Raw genomic sequence first — 19,859 nt, 5'->3', positions numbered from 1 at the left:
CCTTTGGGTACTATTTTCTTTTAAGATGCATGAGTTTTAATTTTATCATTCATTTTTATTATATATATATATATATTCTTTACTATATTCATTAACTAATTATATTCATAAACTACGTTTATATATAGAACAAACTTTAGTTATCAATATAATATCTTAATTTTTAGTGTACACTATTTCATTTTACTCTTTTAATATAGTTAGCGAACATCAACTAAATTGACATAAAAATACAATATTAAATTAATAAAAACAAAATTAATGTATGAATTCAAATGATATTATATTATATTTGAAAAAATATATTTTAATATATAAGTTATAGCACTATTGATAAAGATATTATGAAAACAATAGTACAAATTTTGCCAAACAAACGTTGTTTAAAAGTATTTTCCTGCACACTGTTTAAGAATACCGTACCTATAATTACAAATATCTAATATTCCAAACAAATGAAGAATCCCGAATGAAAAAGATTAGCTTAACTTATACCTTTCGTCACCATGGTGATAACAATACCAAGATTGGCACTTATTTTCTTTATGATTTATTAATTATTGTTAATTGTTTTGCCAAACAAATTTCAAAGAAACACACATACACATATCTAAAAGAAAGTTATCCACGGTATTCGTTGCGATAAGTCGATGTCTTCTTCTAGAAACTTACACAATAAAGGGTCACTCGCACCCACAAAAACAATATGAAACTTCATAATAAACTTGAAAGAATCCGAAAATAAGTCGGTCATATCAGCCAAAACAAAGTACTTTACAACCTAAAGATCTACAATTAAAGCTAAGGCGAAAGCCACGTAATAACATAACTTACTTTTCGAGCATCGTCTGCTGGAGAAGCATTGTACCATAAAAAAAAAACATTGTCCAATCACCATTACCATCTAAGCCCCACTGAATCTGTAATATCCTTCCGCAGATGTGTATTATTTCTCCTGTTCTGAATTGCCCTGTAGCCGTCGGTTCACATCACTTGATAACATCTCTACATATTCCTACAAGAATCCACAACCCGCTTAAATTCCATACAAATCAAATTCTCAACATCCTCATCCTCATCTGTTACTTAGGCCCTAACTCGTGTACTGTCATTGAAAAATTTACAGCTCGTTCTTTTAAAACAAGTGTTTAGAAAAATAGATTCTCAGCAGTTATAACTTAAGTATTTTCGGATGATGCAAGAATAATATTTACCTTAGCAAGTCTCTCGTTGCTGCACAACTCGTTTGTGATATCTTCGCTACTGCTACTGCCAGAAAGCCGAGCTGAACTCTCTACCACAGCACGGAAGACATCCCTAGGAGAATTGGTAGATATAATCCTTCCAGCCAGATCTTCGATCCCAATCTACACAACATAAAATTATTAGTTTTGTTATAACTTCAACAAGCAAAAACAATAACTTCAACAAGTCACAGAATTTTTATTGCGTCCTCTAGACAGATAAATTATAGCATGCATGAAAATGACAATACAAATTACAAAATAGTACATTGAAAGAATAATGCAATAGTCATGTTAAATGTACCTGAAAATTTTGGTCATTAGGTGTATCCACTCCACTACCAGACCTCGCACTGTGAGGCCTTGGCTCTCTTTCCACGTTTGAGGAGGGTGGTTGCATTGGCTCTCTTTCCACATTTGAGGACGGTGGTTGACTTAGCCCTCCTCCAAGCACTTGAGAAACGACTGGCATCATCTGTTGGAACATCCTCGACAAATGGAGACCACCACCCTGGCCTCTTCTTGACCCAGAAAACATGTGTTCAAGATCTCGAGTGTCGACCTGTTGAGCAATTTGATTGACTGTATTTCTCATCTGAGGGCTTTGCGTTAGCTGTTGCAACATATTCCTCAAGACATCTGGAGAGCCAACTCCAGTTTGCTCTGAAAGGCCTGTCAATAGTCCATTCAAAGCAGGGTTCTGCAAAACCTGAGACATACTGCTTGCTAGATCAATTTGGCCGTCAGAACCTAGCCCATGCAAGGATCTGCTATCCACAGTTGGGCCAACAGTCGATCCTAGGGCTGAAGAGGGCTCATGAGCATTAGACGTATTCATAGAAGCACTAGACGCAAGAGATTGTAAGAACGGCTGGCCTGCAGGACCCTGGCTGGTTCCTCCGTCACCCCCCTTAACCTGTGGACTTTGCTGTCTGCCTCGCCTCTAATCAACCAATTTATTAAAAAAATGAAACCGAAGGAAATTGCAAATTAAAATCCAAGAAATTATGAAGAAATCCATTTGGTAGAAATGAAATCCAAGTGCTCCCATTGCCAATAGGCAAAACGTGTATAGTTCAACAATATGTCACCAGAACATAAATTTAATATTACAACATGAATAAAAATCAAAATCCAATAATATATAGTTTCGGCTTACCCGACGTTCCAGACCTCCCATTCCAAGTCCAAGTGGAACAGCTTGGGCAGACCCAGCTCCCATGCTCTTCTCACAAGATGCCTGACTTTGAAAATTTTCTCCATTACTTTCAACACCCTCAGAGCCCCTACCACCAGAGCATGTCGGTAAATCAGTTGAGTTTACAGCCCTTCCTGTATCTCGACAAATATTGTCTGTGTTTACAATCTGTGGTTTGTTAAAACTAGATTTAGCATTTAATCTAATACAAATACAAGCTAAAAAAAAACTGGAGGATGAGGAAGAAATTTATTGTACAAAATATTTACCTTCTCACTTCCACTTTCAGGGTTATGCCCAGGTAATGACTCACTCGACTCTCCAGCCATGTCCCTTGTCTCACTCCCTGCTCCAGAACCAACATATGAATTCTGAACTGCCGTTTGCCCTAGACCTGAATAAAAGAAAGATGTTAAGTAGAGGTGAAAAAAATGTAATGAGTGACCAAACAAGTAATATACCTGATTCAGTATTGGTACCACCTCCAACATTAGCAACTAATTCTCTAATTCGTGAATTGACATCAGCCACAAGGGAGGATAGTGAAACAGAGTCGGGAGGAGGCTCGGAAAAGGAAACACCTTCACCAGGTTGCACAGCAGCAGAAATTGAAACACCCAAAGGATGTGGAATGGCAGTCTCAATAACACTTCTCATAGGAGGTGCCTGTGATACACCTGAATCAGTAGAGCCACTGACACTGTGGCGCTCTGCAGGTTCTCCATCCCCATTGTTCGACCTGGTACCAACTACAGAAAAGGTGGCAGAACTTAGGGGAGAGCACATTGCATGAAGACGACACAGAACATCAAGACAATATCATCCTCACCAGCATGTATATGAATGTTGATGTGCCTAGGGGCAGTTCCAATACCAACTGCACCAACAGACACTGGATTTGATGATAGTACAGAACCACCCAAGAGGGGATTAGTTTGCAGGGGAAAAGGCTGTAAAAGGAGAAGATGTGATTTGCGAGGAGGAATAATCACAAAAGCATAGGGCCTGATACTAAAATTAAGCAGGATGACCAAAGGCAATATTTAACAGAAAAGCCCCAAAATTTTGTTACCTATCTATAACTCATGATGGTTAAAAAAAAGGTGCCAAAAATGTATTAATTCTGTTTTCAAGAAACGTACCAAAATCATAACAGTTGTATTGCAATGAACGTTTTACATATTTAACAAAATACAAATTATAACTAGAACTGCCCCATCCATGAAGGCATACAACAGCAAAATATAATTCTAGTGTAAAAAAATTCCATTCAACCACAGAAGCACTTGGTTTAGGATACCCCAAATCATATCATGCAACAAGAGAAATAAATTATTCCAGAAAAGTAAGAGAAAGAGCATAACTCGGATTTTAACCTTCCAGTGTGAGTACAACTCAAAACAAGAGCATGATTGACTTTGCAACTAAGTATATTCCAAATGCACATAAAAGAAACTAGTTAATTGCATGATAGAAATTTTAGAAATTGATTAGAAAAACAGTCACTCTAACCTGAACCATTATGGGATTTGGCCCCATAGGAGAGATATAAACTGCTGGCCCAGCATTAACAACTGACGAAGCCTGCAACAAGCAAACAGAAATGTTAATACAATTCTAATCGCAAATCAAACTACTGTATAAAACAGAATAGACAACAGCTTACAGATGATTGTCCCATACGGAGTGTCAAGATTGTACGACCAAGTTCCAGAAGAAGCGCTCCCATTTGTTGTGTCCTAAGTCCTACTTGTACCGACTCTTCCTGGATTTGACCCCTCACGGTGGGATCAGTGGAGGAGCCATTTTGCTCCAAACACTCCGCAATACGCTAAATGTTTTTGACATATCCATAGAGAATAAGATAAGTACTTGGAGTGCAAAATCCACTAATTGCACCGAAGTATAAAACTCATTGCAATCTCATCGAGGGCATAAGGTAGAATCTGAACTATGTTATTCCAGAGTTTATTAACAACCAACACGATACTTTTTGCATTCTAGGTCATATAACCACGAGCACATTATTTATTAATTCATATAATGCGACGTAAAGAAATATTATGGACATCCTCATAATTGTCTCGAATCACAACCACTGATTCTTATGCAACTCATTTGAGTTCCTGGAATATGGAAAGTCTAAAGGAACTTAGGAGGACCAAGAATATCAGAATCTAATTAATTTTTTAAATTTCAAAAACGTGGTAGCTAATGCTTACAATTTCATAATTAAATTACTTAATTGTTTATTAAAAATAATTAAATAAAAATACAATCAATAAATGCCAAAAAACGCAATGTTTGATGGACATTGAAGAAGTACCATCCACCAGTGACGGTTCCAAGCAAAGAAATGCTCCAAATGAAATCTAGTGTAGAAAAAAAACAAATTTCAAACCCCAAAAAATCAACTAAACTAATTTACTTATTAAAAGTAAAATCTTAAAAAAACAACAAAAACAAAAACTTGCTTTCCACGCAGCAGCTTGTAAAATCCATGAGCACTCATCATAAGAGAAAAGCTCCATTTTCATCACAAAAAGAAAGACCCAAGAAAGATGAAGAGAGCAAATTGATAGAGCTTGAATACCATGGCAATGCTATTCTTAATCTTATGTTTGAACATAAGATATAATCTGGACATATACTTCTCGATCTAATTGAGCTAGAAATAAATGTTTTGCGACAGTAACATAACTCTAAAGATTTGTCCCAACTTTTGTTCATCTGGACTCTTGATGAGGTTCTTGTACTTCCTTTGAGAATGTGTTTGTCTTGACTTGCTACTTTTCAACCTTTTTTCATTGGCTTTTTTGTAACTAATTAAAAAAAGGGATATAAAAAATACTATAGAATCGGACATAGACATTGGAACGAGAACATTGAACATATATATTAAATAATCAATGCTTCCAAAAATGTACAATTCTCAATAATAATAAAATTATTGACTAACTCGCATATTATGAAGCTAGATTCATCTAGAGCCAAATCCAAAACATGTCATTACACACCAATAAAAGCTAGGCTAGTCTACCAATTTGTCATATCCCATAATGCCTGAATGAAAATCTACAACTGTCGAATGAAACAGATCAACAATTCATTGTTCCGACATAACTTCTATGCCCTTAATTTCAAGTAATGTAACTAGATATAGTACTTACAGATAGTGAAGATGTGGCATAATCACTTAGAAGCCGATGAGCATGTCGCAAGACAATGCTCAAAGATTCAGGGGTTGGCAAGCCTTGGGGATTGGTAGGCAGTTCCACCCTAGGTAGATCTCCTGCATTATTAGAAAAGGTAAAGAAATTGTTATTAGTCCCCAAAACAAGTTGAGTAATATCAATGTATGAAGAAAGCTGCTCAGTTAAGAAATTATTTTAGTATCAAATTGTTGATAGTGCTTCAACGATTACCCCCATTTTGAGATATTGCATGCTCGACACGGTTCATGAACTCGGAAATTGTTGTCAGAGAATCGGGAATGGGCTAAAAAGTAGAAGGTAAACAAATAATCAATATGACAACCAACTGACCAAGAAACCAATTCTATCAAGCAATATAAATCACAATTTTGCCATGGATAAAGAAAAGCTACGTATTCTACCGCATGGATGGAAGGAACTGAAACAGCTGCACTGGCAAGTGGAATTTGAATCACGTGAGGAAAACTTTGTGATGGCTGGCTGGGAAATGCCTGTCCAGTTTGTGCCTGACTTGTTGCTTGTCCTCCAGCCCCAACATTAACTCTAAATGTTTCATTTCCTTGACTTGCTGTGCCACGATTGTTTGGCTTTAAGAGTATAACCACCAACAACTATTAGAATTTTATACCAGATCCAGAAAAAAACATATACAACCATCACACATACATACACATTCACACAGAAACAAGCAAAAAACTGTTGTACGATATGGGCAATGCAGACAAGATTAGGAGGGGGGATACAAATTACATCTCAAGCGTATTCACAATGCCACCAAATGAAAATGCATTTGCAACAACTTATGGTTCTACAAGTCACCATAAATCTAAAGGTCAGAGGCTAGAATAAGAGAAAATGGTGCTGAAAGCAACTGAAACCATGAACTTGAGGTGGAATATAAAGAAAAAAAAATAACGAATAAAATCTAGGAGAGAACAACAAAAATCAGAGGCAATAATTGACTGGATGACAGAGAACACAGAGTACAGCATCAAAACAAGTGCTGTTTCGACCAGAATGTGTGGCAGGTATTATTTTAAAAAAAAAAAAGACAAAAGAGAAAGAAGAAAGGAAATATCCTTCTAGTGGAATAATCAACTCAAAGGCAAGGATATTACAAAAAATTACTCCCATTGACATTAATCAAGAAAAAAAATGGTCACAAAAGAAACCCTATTCAAAAGGCTCCAAAGAGAGACCTAAAAACTATGATATCCCCAACTTCCCAAAATTTCTAGATTTTTCATGGAAATATACACCATTTATCATTTAAAGATAAAGAAGAACTTCTCACTTACCAAGGTAGACTGCATCCCACTTGCAACATTTGTGTTTTGGCTGCTTATTCCAATAGAATTCAGAACTGCCCCAATAACCTGGGGGGGAAAAATTTTTGTTTCATTTCCTACTGAGCGATACGAAATTCAACGTCCATTATATCTCTTGGCATGAGAAATATATTATATAAGATGAAAGTCCATGATAAACACAACAACAGTAATGATGATGATGATAAACAAATAAATAAAAGGATTTTTTGTCTTTTTGATATCCATGAGTGTAAATAAAAGGAAGATATGAAGGAAAAAATAAAGAAAATTAAACTGTATACCCGAGAAAGATCAGGAACAAGGCCTTCACCTTGATCACCAACATTAAATGTTCCTAAAACGACACTATGTGCAATTTGTCCAACACGATTTCGAGGGGCACCCGCTCCAGCTTCGTTACCAGTTGATGAAGGCACTAAGAAGCAAATAAAAGGAAACTTAAGAAGCTGAACAATATCCCAAGAGTTCATAAATTCTCAAACCAATTATTGGTATACCATTCGCAGTTCTGTCACCCATGCTTGTATCGGATGCTGCCTGTTGCTGAGCTGGTTGTCTTTCAACTAAATGCAACGTGTGTCCATTTTCCAAATCTTAAAGGGTTAAGAAACTACCATGCAAAATCCAATCCATAAACAAGAGATTTCAATTGCGCAAAAAGAACCATCAGGCAGCAAAACTTAGACTTAACAACAAATTTGTCAAGACAGCAAATCTGAAAAGATATAATCCGACGATCAGCATATAATGAACATAACCAAGCATTAGGGCTGTTAGTTATACGACTCTCGTCAGAAAAAACAGTTGCAAGTACCATACATTCATCTAATATTACTAGAGTAATGAAAAATATCCCATCCGCAATATCAACTAATATGCTAAAGCTTATATAAAAGAAATTATCTTGTACCGCCAGATTAATCATGCATATCAATCATAACGATACAAAAAGATTATTATCCAACTAATTTCAGATCCAAAATGCAGGTCAGAGATCAAGTTCACCCTACACGAAAAATGTGGAAAAATGATTCATGTACTGGACGCATTATATTCAACTGAAACAAGAAGGCTTTATGGAATTTCTTACACATTGCTACGAAGAAAACTAATACACATGGTGGCCAGTTGGAAAAGAGAAAGGAAGGCGTGATATGCAATCTTCCTTACAAATGTTAGAAATATATACTGAATGTAAAAAATGGTAGGATACGATACTCGGAAAGCGGATGTTCATCCTTTAAGACCTTTCCCCTGAATATCAAACGTTGCTGATTCACTGGTATTCCTATTTCATTCGCAATTTTCTCCTTGAATAATTGAACTGGCATCTAAATAGATTACAGGCAAAGCAAATATGTAATTAATGCTCACGAAGAGGTAACAAAATTGAATATAGAGAAAAAGGAAATTCCTACAATTTTCTTTTCTCGTACATTTATGTACCTCACAATTTAAATTTTTTTAAAAAAGAAAAAAAGAGAAAGAAACAAAGAAAAAAAACAAATATTTTTTACATCTTTATTCACTTGAAAACTGTAGATATGTGAATCCAAAGTCTTGATGTTTAGCTCAATAACCGAAGTTGCAGTCTCCCCAGAAATACTGCTGGTGCTGGAACCTTCATTTGAATGGTCTGCCATGCTATTCAACTGCAACTACCGCCTAAACAAAAAGGTGCATTCAGAAACTCGATCTCTGTAAGCCTCTCCTCCACTCAATGAATGGAGGTCGTAAGAAAGATATAAGTTGCCAAAGAACAGGTCAAAACAGATATTTGCAAAAGCGAACTAAAAATACATGGAAGTTAAGTCACCAACACAATGCACAACCAAAAGAGTAAAAATTCCAATAGAAAGGAATGTTAAAGTCCGGACAAAATTACAAAGAGAAGAACACCATTCTTTAAGAGAAGGTATGATAAAAATAGCACAAGCCAAGAGGAGTTGAAGTTTCAGTTTCCAGTTGCATTTGCAAATGCAAGTGTCTTTTTCCACATTAATATATTACAGTTCAAAGATATACGACTAAAGGGTACCGAACTATCCAAGATAAACCCTTATTCTTGGATTGACATAGCATCTCTTTTGGGAAGCGATCAGATACCAAATTATAGTCGAAGGTTTATCTTGAGGGAACTGGCTGGCGTGCAGCAGCCGCACCAACTCGTCGTCCCCTATAAAACATATAGCACTAGACGTGGGTACCACAAAGATGGATAACATGGTAAAATGATTTCGCAAGAAGAGAAGACTGGGTGGGAATCAAAATTCCATCATTCAAATTTCGAGTAGCGGAGCTATAATTTAAGATACCTCTATTCGCGCCTATAGAACAGTGTGCAACGATAAGATATATAGATCTATAAGTACTCAATCTACGCCAAAAGCTAGCCAGATTAAATCGTACAGGCACAGTTCTGAGCACGAAGAAGTTGTCATATTCACTTGAGAGCCATCCAAGATGATGGTCGAGGAAATGCAACAGCTATGGATGATGAATAGAAACAAGAAAAATCATCCAGGAAACTAAAAAGGGCGGGAAAAGGTGAAGATCCAATCGAAGGAAATAATCATCCAAACAACGAAAAGAAACCTCAACGATCCCGATCAATCCAATAATCGTAGATACATTATCTGCATAGGTTTTCCGGAAACTGCAACGAAAAACAAACCTCTTGAGACGAGAAATGGAAACCGAGAGAGACAGTACGAGCAACGGCAATAAGCCCCGGCGCCGACGGATACGAATGTCGTCAAGAATCAGAATACACCACCGGCGAAATCCTTTTCTTGTCGGAGTTCGATTCAATCCAATCGCAGAACCGCAATTTCCGAAGGCGATGATGGAGGGACGGGGCAGGATAGCGAAGATGTTATATAAAAAATGCTTCCAGAAAGATCTAGAGTTTCCCGACGGCGAATTGGCTTTATCAAGAACGGAGAACGGAGTCCAAAAGTAAAACCGGAGGTGAGAGAAGAAGAACGCCAAAACGGTGCGTTTTTTGTTTCAGATGGATTGTTCGCTGTTTCGTAATGATCTTTGCTTGCGATTAGCCGTTTTCGTTTACTTTTCGAGACTTAAGCCAGGCCCACGAAGCCCAGTCTGTCGGCCCAATGCAACGTAGTCTTAGAATTTCAAATTTTCATCACTTATGTTTTTTTCCTTGTTACCACCTAATGGATTTATTGTCCGAAGAGTGCGTTATGACCTATGGTTGCCTGTCTGGTGAGGGCGGGATCGGCTCTGCCTAAGGCAGGTGCACGGGAGGGCGGAGGCGAAACAAAAATCGTCACACATCCACTCAGGTTTCGTCTCGAACTTCCGGTCTATTAATCTTTCACTGTACCTATTTTGCCGTAGGAGGTTAGGATTGTATCATTCTAAGCCTTTTTCTTTTCATGCTTTTCCTAGAGGTCTGGAAAAAGCCGCCATTAATAGAATTTTCTTAATCTTCCCTTCCCAAAAGCAAAAGGCAAGACATATCTTGAATTAGTCTTTTTCGCCACATCGCATGTAATAGAAATCAAACCCTCTTTGCAGCTGGCGAGTGGATGGATAATGTTCGAGATACTTTGATCTAGCCACGAGGGGAAGGAGCGAAGCCGCTTTACCGAGTTTGATAAATATATTAATCCTCGATGAAATTTCATTGTATATAGTACTGTCCAACATATTTTATTATTGTCATTCAACTATTTCAATCCCTAAATTTTTTATATTTGATTTATTTTAGTTTTATAATATCTCCGCTCTATATTTATTTATTTTTTACCTTAATCCCTAATATTAAAACAAAAAAATATTTTAATCACCATTATTATTTGTTATTAACAATTTAACAACTAATCAAACTTATTTTAAAACTTGAAATTAGTCCCACTATATATAATAAACATTTTCGTCAATACAAATAAACAAAACATATACGTTAAATTTTTTTTTTCATAGTACAAGATGTAAAGGTGAAGTTTCAAACTCACAATAGTTAAACTAGTTGAGTTATACTTATGTTAGTTTACGTAGATTAAATCGTTAAATTGTAATTAAATGATTTACAAATAAAATAAATAGAATAAGCATAAAATTTAAATCTGACAGTAATTACCAATCAAATCATGAATACTATATGTTCAACTTTTATTACGTTGTATCTGCAATAAATTCCTATTATATTTTAACGTCTATTAACTTACCCACTCGAATAAAATTCAACTGATCAAAGTATCTACCTCGGATAGAAGGGTCGTGAGTTGAAATTCCTACTCCACCTATTGTATTAAATAACATAAATAGTCGAGAGAAATCCGGAAACCAGTATTTATTATCTACGGAAGAAAAAGAATGTAAACGCAGAAGATAGAAAATGACAGCGTCGCAATCAACAGAATTAGTATTTACTAGTGGGACCAGCAGCTCCGTGTGGATAAGACAACTGATTCTTCCGTTTGTTGATTCAGAGTTTAGAGTTAGAGGTCGCGAGCTTTATGAGATCCTTCCTCAGGATCTTCCCCGACGGATTCTTCGGAATCGAGTCCACGAAAGCCACCCGCCGGATTCTCTTGTACGGTGCCACCTGTACAATTCCATAAATAAATATTCACTCCACAAGTAAATCAAATTTTTGTTATAAAATACTCTTTTTTTTTTTTTTTTTTACCGAGCTCTACTTCATTTTATACATGTTATAAACATTGCATCGTTCTTAAAACAATTTTTTTTTTTTTATCAACAACGGCTGACAATTCGAAGGAGAATTTTTCACGTTACTGTAAAACAGAGAAATTTAATGACCTGTTTTGCAATGAATTGCATTACATCTTCATGTGAAATGTCATTTCCACCCTTTCTCACAACGTACGCCATTGGATACTGTCCAACGTCTCTGTCCGGATACCTGAAATACAAACAAATATTAAATAAATAAATAAACTCACCGGAATTTGAAAAGTAGTATTTTTAGTGAGCGTTTAATTTAATTTTATTTTTTGAGAAATTAGTGAGTGTTTAATTTAAAAAATAGTCAACAAACCTATGCATGATACTCGTAAGACATTTGTAAATAGATGTCCATCTAACATATGATCTCCTAATCAAAGTCAGCTTCATTTTAAATTGTTTTGAAACTCGCCTTTTTTATATCCTTAAAATTACATTATATTAGAAAAAAGAGAACAAAACAACTACAATTATAATTTGAGCAGCTCAACGCTCACACATATATTCTCGAACAAAAGTTCGAAGGTTCGAACCATCACTCATATTTATATATATATATATATATATATTAAAACTAAAAATATACTAAAACTATATATATAGTTTTAGTATATTTTTTTAGGAACCCACTCTTTCTTTATCAATTTATATTTTTATTTATTTACTCTATTATATATATATATATATATATATATATATATATCACAAATTATATACTTTTTGAATATTCTATTGCTGTGTCTGTTTAGCTCCTTGAATAAACAATCCATGGTATAATAAAACATATTATCCCAACCTACTCAACTTTATTATTCAAAAGATCCCAATCATGTGGGGCCATTGCCTTAGATTTAATTTTTCGAAAGAGAAAAAAATACAAATACAAATTATTAAAAAAGGAAAGAGTCTTGAAGTTTGAAGGTGGCTCTTGATTCTTTCTTGTTATTATTTAACTCCCTTGAATTAAACAATTCAAATGGTTTATAAAATTTTTCTTCTGGCATGTGTAAAACAAAAAATTAATTAAGTAACAAACATTTTATAGAATTAACTAAAATTTTTATAAGCATTTGGTTGAATTGAAGTAAAAAACTAAGATCCATGGAAAAATTGAACTTACGGAATCACAGCTGCATCAGAGATATTAGGATGAGTAAGTAATAAAGCCTCTAATTCAGCAGGAGGGACCTGAAAGTAACATTAAACAAACAAAATAAACAAATGTACATTAATATATATATATATATATATATATATATATGCGAACGAGCATGTTCTCTATAATTTTTCTCATTAAAATAAAACAAACTTTTATTGTATGTAGCTATCTATAGCCAATTGGAGATTCCTCTGGACCCTCATTAATTTTTTTGTAAGCATGAAGAGAAAAAATGCAATACAAGAGAGAGAAAGATTATTATATTTTAATAAATAGTTTTCAATATATATATATATATATATATATATATCTACGATGGTAAAAAAATGAAAATTAAAAACAATATGAATCAAAATTACCTGATAACCCTTATATTTGATGAGTTCCTTAAGCCTATCAACCACAAAAATAAAACCGTCTTCATCAATGTAACACAGATCTCCAGTTCTCAACCATCCCTCCGAGTCAAGTGTTGAGGTCGTGGCCTCCACGTTACCAAAATACCCTGCAACAAAACAACCAAAGCCACAATCACTTTTCCGCCCTTTTTGTCTAAATCCGTAATTTGCCGTTACATTGCTCCAATTATTAAAGACTTAATTTAACTTTTCTTTTCTGGATTTATTTGAACGAAACAAATATCAAATACTGCAGTACCGAACAAGGACCACGTGTCAAATTGGGTAAAATCATGTCGGCCATTTGCCATTTTTTACCTTTCATTATGGTGGGCCCTCTCAGCCAAAGCTCCCCCGTCCGCTTCACCGGCAGCGCTTCGCCGCTATCAGGGTCCACGATCTTCCCCTCCGTGCTCGGCGACAGAAGCCCCGCCGTGCCGTACCGCCGGCTCTCCTCCAGAGAATCGGTGGACGCCCCAATTCCGGTCGATTCCGTTAAGCCGTAGCCCTGAAGAATCGTAACATTCGGATACTTCTCCACAAACCCCTCTATCACCTCCTTCCCCAGCGGCGCTCCACCGGAAAGTGCCGTACGCAGCGAACTCAAATCGTACTTCCCCTTGATCTGATCGGCGGCGTTCACGAGCGCTACCAGAATCGGCGGCACGAGGGGAAGAAACGTCGCCCGGTACCTCTCGATCGCCGACAGCATTTCGTGAATCTCGAATTTCGACAACACAACGATCGTCGATCCCGACGAGAGAAGCCCCGTCGCGAACGCCACGAGGCCATAAATATGAAACATCGGAACTGTACAGATGAAAGTTCCTTCCCCGTCGCTTAAATTGAATCGCGTCACGACGACTTGAACCATGGCTATGATATTCTTGTGGGACGACACCACGCCTTTACTCGCCCCTGTCGTTCCAGAGGAATAGAGCAGAGTCGCTGTGTCGTTCTGCTCCACCGGCTCCGTAATTCTGCTCCCGCTTGGATTTTTCCTCATCATTTCCCCCAAATTCGACACGATTTTGACTTTATTTCCTGCGGGGTTTTCATTTTGACCGTCGATTAGGACTATGGGCAAATTCGAACTGGCGATTTTGGGGATCAGTTGCTGGGTTGTGAAGGCCAAAATCGGCTTCGAATCGGCGATTTGTTTGGCGATTTCTTGGGCGGTGTTTAGTGGGTTGGTTGTGGTGATGATTGCGCCGATGGACATGACTGCGAGGCAGATGATGGGGAAGAAAATTGAATTTGGGGATAGAAGGAGGATGACGTGGCCTTTTCTGATGCCGATGTCGGAGAGAGCGGCGGCGACGGAATCGACGAATTCCCAGAGTTGGGAGTAGGTGATATGTTGGCCGGTGGCGGCGTCGATGAGTGCGATTTTGCCGTTGTGGGGGCGGGAAGAGATAAACGACGTCGCATTCAGAGATTGCTTGGGTGGGAGTGGGATTGGGCGGCGTTTGCTGTGGAAGATTTTAGTGGAGCTGCAGAAGCCGCTTCTTGGATCCACTGCGGGATTGTCGCCGCCGCCGTAGAGCGCCATTTGACTGTCGGAAAAGTAGGTGGAGAAGGGTGAATCGCCGGCGCCGTCCGAGAGAGAAGTGAGAGTAGAAGGTGGAGACTGTTTGTGGCCGTGCAGGTCCTCGCGTTCGCATGTATAGGAGGTGCAGAGCCGCCGTCGTTGACTGGTCAACCTGTTTTTTAATTCTGAAAATAAATAATAATTTCGTTTATATTATTTTTTAAAAAAAAAGCGTGTATGGATTTGCCACTATTAGACTTCCGATTTCCGGCTCGCAATTTTTTAACGAGAAAATTATGCTGGAAATTGAATTCCGAACGTGTGGAAATAAATGTCTGCGATCCTTTATTTCTGATTGCTCAATTTATTTTAATTTTAAAATTAAATAATTTTATTTTTGTTTCGTAATATTTGGACGGCAACACCTTTCTTATGGTTTTTTTTTGCAGGTGTAGCCCTTGTATTTATTTTCTGTTTGAGAATAAAGTTTAGTCCTTTTTTTTAATAATGCTTTATGTTAAAAACAAATATTGAAATTTATTTTAGTAACTAAAAAAATATCGATAAAGATAAATAGAAGTGAACCAAATAGGATAATAGAGATAACTATGGTTGAACATGAAATTGGCACTCAAACATCGTTGGTGAATCTTGGTGGAGAAAAGAATTTACAAAAGAAAAGTGAGTACTTCGATTTTCTAGTCAGTGGAGATCCGAGTTGATTAATCTAAAAACGAGTTAAGATGTACATGTAATTGTAGATCAACTCGACTTTTTTTTATAGGCGGTCATTTATGGTTAGGTGAATGACATCTTATCGTGATCGTGGTGCACCTCAGAGACTGAGCGAGCATTAATTTCTCTTAGGATTTGTGATGTATCCCAAATCTTACCGAACGAGTAATGAGATGGTCATATATGGACACCACAATTGTGTCTAAGCTCCTTCTTTCTAGTTCTTTACCCCTTATGAGTGCTCATGTCTTGTTCGGATCGGTTTGGAGATCTAGTCCGAATTTATGACACGCTACAATAGATTTATGACCTTCCAACGAATTAAGACCCTATTTCTATTTACGACGATAGAACTTTTTACATAATTTCGTCATATGCCCTTTTATCCTGCCCATCATTATTTATTATTTATTTGAGATGCATGGTGATAAGTAAAATAATATCGAAGATTTGCATCAAATACGAATACTTCCTCCACTCTCATGAACCACCATGTTTTCAACTTATCGTCGTTGTTTTTTTGTAAAGCTATCAAAATCTAGTGCTTAATTAATATCATCGCCACCACTATCATTATTTTTGCCGTCTAATCAAAATCGAAGAAAGATGTATGTTTAATAAATGCACAAATAGTCGAATTGCTTTATAAAGTTTGGAAGAAGATGAAAGGCAAATTCATTTGGACTCGCAAGATTTTGTCCTTTTTACTGTAATGAAATTGAAAGATTATTTTTTAATTTTATTTATATTTTAGTTGCAAACAAACCATAGAAGAGCTTTCAAAAAAATGTTTTAGCCGGGTAATATCAAGACCAACAGTAATGCTCCGACCAACATAATCTTAGTTAAATGGTATGGACATCTATCTCTAGCCATGAGGTTGCGACTTTGAATTCCTCCACCTCAAGTTGCTGTACTTAGAAGAGAGAAAAAAAAAATAATGTCTGCACAATTTTTGTCCTTCCTTTGATTTTTGGTTTTGGCACAAAACTGACCGTAGGCCCTCCGATTTTCGGTTGGTCAATGCTATTATTTTTATCTATCTGTATAAACCGACCATGGACGGGTCGGTTTTCTTTGGTTTTTGTTGAACGTCAATTCCCCCCACTCCATGCCCTTTGCTCGAAAAGAAGAAGGAAAAAAAACTCAAAGCCATTGCTGTCGACTTTTCATTGAAAGAAGATGGAACTAGTGAGAGAAAGAAAGAAATAGGGGCTTAGAACGAGAGAAAGAAAGGAAAGAGGAGAAGAAGAAAATAAATAGGGAGACGGAAAAGAAAAAAAGATCAGAAACAATGAAGGAAATGGGAAAGAGAGAGGCGAGGGAGGATTTTGAAAAATAGAAAATGGAAGAGAAGAGGGAGTAAAAAGAAAAATATTATAAATAAATTAGAAAAAAAAAAGAGAGAGTAAATCAACGTGATTCACGCTTCATCTACTAACCGTGAAAAAATGTCGATTCGACACCTACCTACAAACTTTAATAACTAATAACAGGTTAAAAATGTAGTTTTTTATAATATGGTAAAGTTAATAAATAATTATTTAAATATATAACTCACATGCTGATTGCCCCTCATGTCCCCGCACGCACTACCAGATGTTTTCTTCCCTCACTGCCTGCAACATAATATATTTTTTCAGCTGAGGTTTTCTAAATTTGCAGATTCGTTGCCCACCAGAATCAAATTAAACCACGGTCTAATCTTCTGTTCAAGTTTCACGCTACTGGTTTCTCCCGTCCCGTCGATCGCCTGCATAATCCATGGATGGCATGGAACGCTGCTCCGCCAATCACGCGCCTCTCACTCCAATCACCTTCTTGGAGCGCTCCGCCGCCGTCTATGCCGACAGAATCTCACTCGTCTACGGACACCTCCGATATACTTGGAGAGACACACTCCAGCGTTGTACCAGGCTCGCTTCTGTGCTCGTCCGCTTGGGAATCGCTCGCGGAGATGTGGTCTGTACTCACAAAACTCTCCCATTTCCATATCCGTTTCCATTACAATTATTGATTTAATTAATTTTCTCTGGACCTGCAGGTTGCTGCTTTGGCACCGAATGTTCCAGCTATGTACGAGCTGCATTTTGCTGTACCAATGGCTGGTGCGGTTCTCTGCACCCTCAACATACGTCACAATGCAGCAATGGTTTCTACATTGCTAACCCATTCCGAAGCCAAAATCATTATTGTGGACTACCAGTTTCTACACGTTGTGAAGGGAGCCATCAAAGTTATGTTCGAGAGAAGAGAAAAAAAGGCGCCTCTTGTTGTCATTATTCAAGAGTTTGGTCAAGGTCGACCATCCGACTCCATCGACCCAGATCATCTAGAGTTTGAGAGCCTTTTAGCCACGGGAGAAGTTGATTTCAAGATCAGGCGACCTCGAGATGAATGGGATCCAATTTCTCTTAACTATACTTCTGGCACAACATCAAGACCAAAGGGTGTGATTTACTCCCATAGAGGTGCGTATTTGAATACTCTGTCTACCGTTCTTCTTAATGATATGTCGCCACTCCCTGTGTATTTGTGGACTGTGCCAATGTTTCACTGCAATGGATGGTGTTTTACTTGGGGCGTGGCTGCACAAGGCGGCACCAACATCTGCCAGAGGACTGTGACTGCTAAAGAAATCTTTGCTAACATTTCTCGACACAATGTTACTCATATGGGCGGTGCACCGACTGTGTTGAACATGATTATCAATGCACCAATTATCGAACAGAAGCCACTCCCTGGGAAGGTAACTGTGATGACTGGTGGCGCTCCACCACCTTCTCATGTGCTCTGTAAGATGAGAGCGATGGGGTTTTTTGTGGTTCACACGTACGGTTTGACAGAAACATATGGTGCAGCAACTGTTTGCAGTTGGAGACCTGAATGGGATTCCCTTCATGAGGATAAACAGGCAAAATTGAATTCTCGCCAAGGATTGCAGCACGTAGGTATGGAGGAAATGGACATAAAGAATCCTATCACCATGAAGAGTGTTCCAGCTGATGGAAAAACTATGGGTGAAGTTATGTTTAGAGGCAATACTGTGATGAATGGATATTTGAAAGATCTTAAAGCCACAAGAGAGGCGTTTAGTGGCGGTTGGTTCAGGAGCGGGGACTTGGGGGTTAGGCACCCTAATGGTTACATAGAATTGAAGGATCGTTCGAAGGATATCATAATTTCCGGGGGAGAAAATATTAGCTCAATTGAGGTTGAGTCTGTACTCTTCAGTCATCCATCAATTCTGGAAGCTGCTGTTGTGGGAAGACCTGATGACCATTGGGGAGAAACACCATGTGCATTTGTGAAGTTGAAAGATGGGCGTAGCGCTAGTGAAGAAGAGATCATAAAGTTCTGCAGAGAGCACCTATCCCATTACATGGCTCCTCGATGCGTCGTATTTAAAGATTTGCCGAAAACTTCAACGGGAAAAACTCAGAAATTTATTCTCAAAGAGGAGGCTAGGGCCATGGGTAGCCTTCCAAAGAGGATTAGCAAACTGTAAAAATGCACCTTGAAACTTGAGAGGGAAGAGCTAATGGCGTTCTGGTCTTGGTTGGCATCGGTTATTTGTAGACTTTTATCCGTGGGGTTCGATTCAAAGTTATAGCTTATAAATTCTAAGGATTGTGTTGTTTTAACGGAGATTTTCATCTTTTAAATAAAATTCAGTTTTAAACCTCATTAGTTATATATATGTATTAATTTAATATTGTGTAACTATATCATGTAAAAATAGACTAAAATACACTTTTAGACGAGAATTATATTTAGTTTCTAAGTTTTAGAATAATATATAAAATTTTGAATATAGTGTGCTTAAAGTTAAATTGTCGTAAGTGTTTTTAACATAAATGTCATTACGTGCATATGTGGTACATATTTTAATTTTAAATTATCTTTTCTTCTTGGCATGGGAAAATGATTAAAATTAAAATATAATTTTACTTTTTAATTTTATGGGAAGTTTGATCTCACACCTACCATGGTCAAAATTGAATGTATTTCACATAATTTATATAAAAATAATATATCTAGTATTAATATTAGGATATTGAAAATAACAAATAATAGTGAAATTAATAAATATTTATATATCACATAGTAATATATAAAATAGCATATACTATATAAAACTATATAATTCGTTAAAACTAGTTATAAATTATATAAAAATTGCTTAATAGTCTAATCTAGTATTAATAGCTCGCCTAGGAGACGTGGGTTCGGCTTTTAGGTTATGTATGAGGTTTGGATACAGTTGGAACTGCTATATGGGCCATGGGCCCTAATAAAATGGGCCGAATGAAAAAGCCATTTAATGGA

General features: G+C 37.0%; 3 protein-coding genes across 4 annotated transcripts; 1 reads left to right on the top strand and 2 right to left on the bottom strand.

The window, feature by feature from the left end:
- Positions 1–698: 698 nt before the first annotated feature.
- On the bottom strand, positions 699–9,989 carry LOC111022345 (Ubiquitin-like superfamily protein). Of its 2 annotated transcripts, none has more exons than XM_088119788.1 (18): positions 9,663–9,989; positions 8,506–8,653; positions 8,202–8,319; positions 7,486–7,581; positions 7,270–7,403; positions 6,956–7,033; positions 6,050–6,244; positions 5,868–5,940; positions 5,613–5,734; positions 4,109–4,273; positions 3,955–4,026; positions 3,272–3,392; positions 2,904–3,191; positions 2,712–2,836; positions 2,404–2,610; positions 1,549–2,187; positions 1,215–1,367; positions 699–1,015 (listed from the first exon to the last, which is right to left on the bottom strand). In XM_088119788.1, exons 2-18 carry the CDS (start codon positions 8,629–8,631, stop codon positions 947–949), a joined length of 2,781 nt encoding a protein of 926 aa, XP_087975914.1. In that variant the 5' UTR covers positions 8,632–8,653; positions 9,663–9,989; the 3' UTR covers positions 699–946. The 2 variants fall into 2 exon arrangements, with proteins under 2 accessions (XP_087975914.1, XP_022155231.1); XM_022299539.2 differs by having other exon boundaries at positions 6,059–6,244; positions 9,663–9,988.
- Positions 9,990–11,237: 1,248 nt separating this feature from the next.
- Positions 11,238–14,967, bottom strand: LOC111009062 (putative CoA ligase CCL5). The gene is made up of 5 exons (XM_088120099.1): positions 13,583–14,967; positions 13,226–13,371; positions 12,828–12,895; positions 11,783–11,885; positions 11,238–11,564 (listed from the first exon to the last, which is right to left on the bottom strand). Exons 1-5 carry the CDS (start codon positions 14,814–14,816, stop codon positions 11,445–11,447), a joined length of 1,671 nt encoding a protein of 556 aa, XP_087976225.1. The 5' UTR covers positions 14,817–14,967; the 3' UTR covers positions 11,238–11,444.
- Positions 14,968–17,099: 2,132 nt separating this feature from the next.
- On the top strand, positions 17,100–19,217 carry LOC111005527 (butanoate--CoA ligase AAE1). The gene is made up of 2 exons (XM_022277045.2): positions 17,100–17,492; positions 17,575–19,217. Exons 1-2 carry the CDS (start codon positions 17,295–17,297, stop codon positions 19,036–19,038), a joined length of 1,662 nt encoding a protein of 553 aa, XP_022132737.1. The 5' UTR covers positions 17,100–17,294; the 3' UTR covers positions 19,039–19,217.
- The last annotated feature ends 642 nt before the right edge of the window (positions 19,218–19,859 follow it).

Source organism: Momordica charantia (genome assembly GCF_013281855.1).
Source record: "Momordica charantia cultivar OHB3-1 chromosome 11 unlocalized genomic scaffold, Mcharantia_2.0 BLBB01000011.1, whole genome shotgun sequence".
NCBI lineage: Eukaryota > Viridiplantae > Streptophyta > Magnoliopsida > Cucurbitales > Cucurbitaceae > Momordica > Momordica charantia.
The sequence above is the reverse complement of the archived record's forward strand: the minus strand, read 5'-3'. Positions and strand labels throughout refer to the sequence as shown.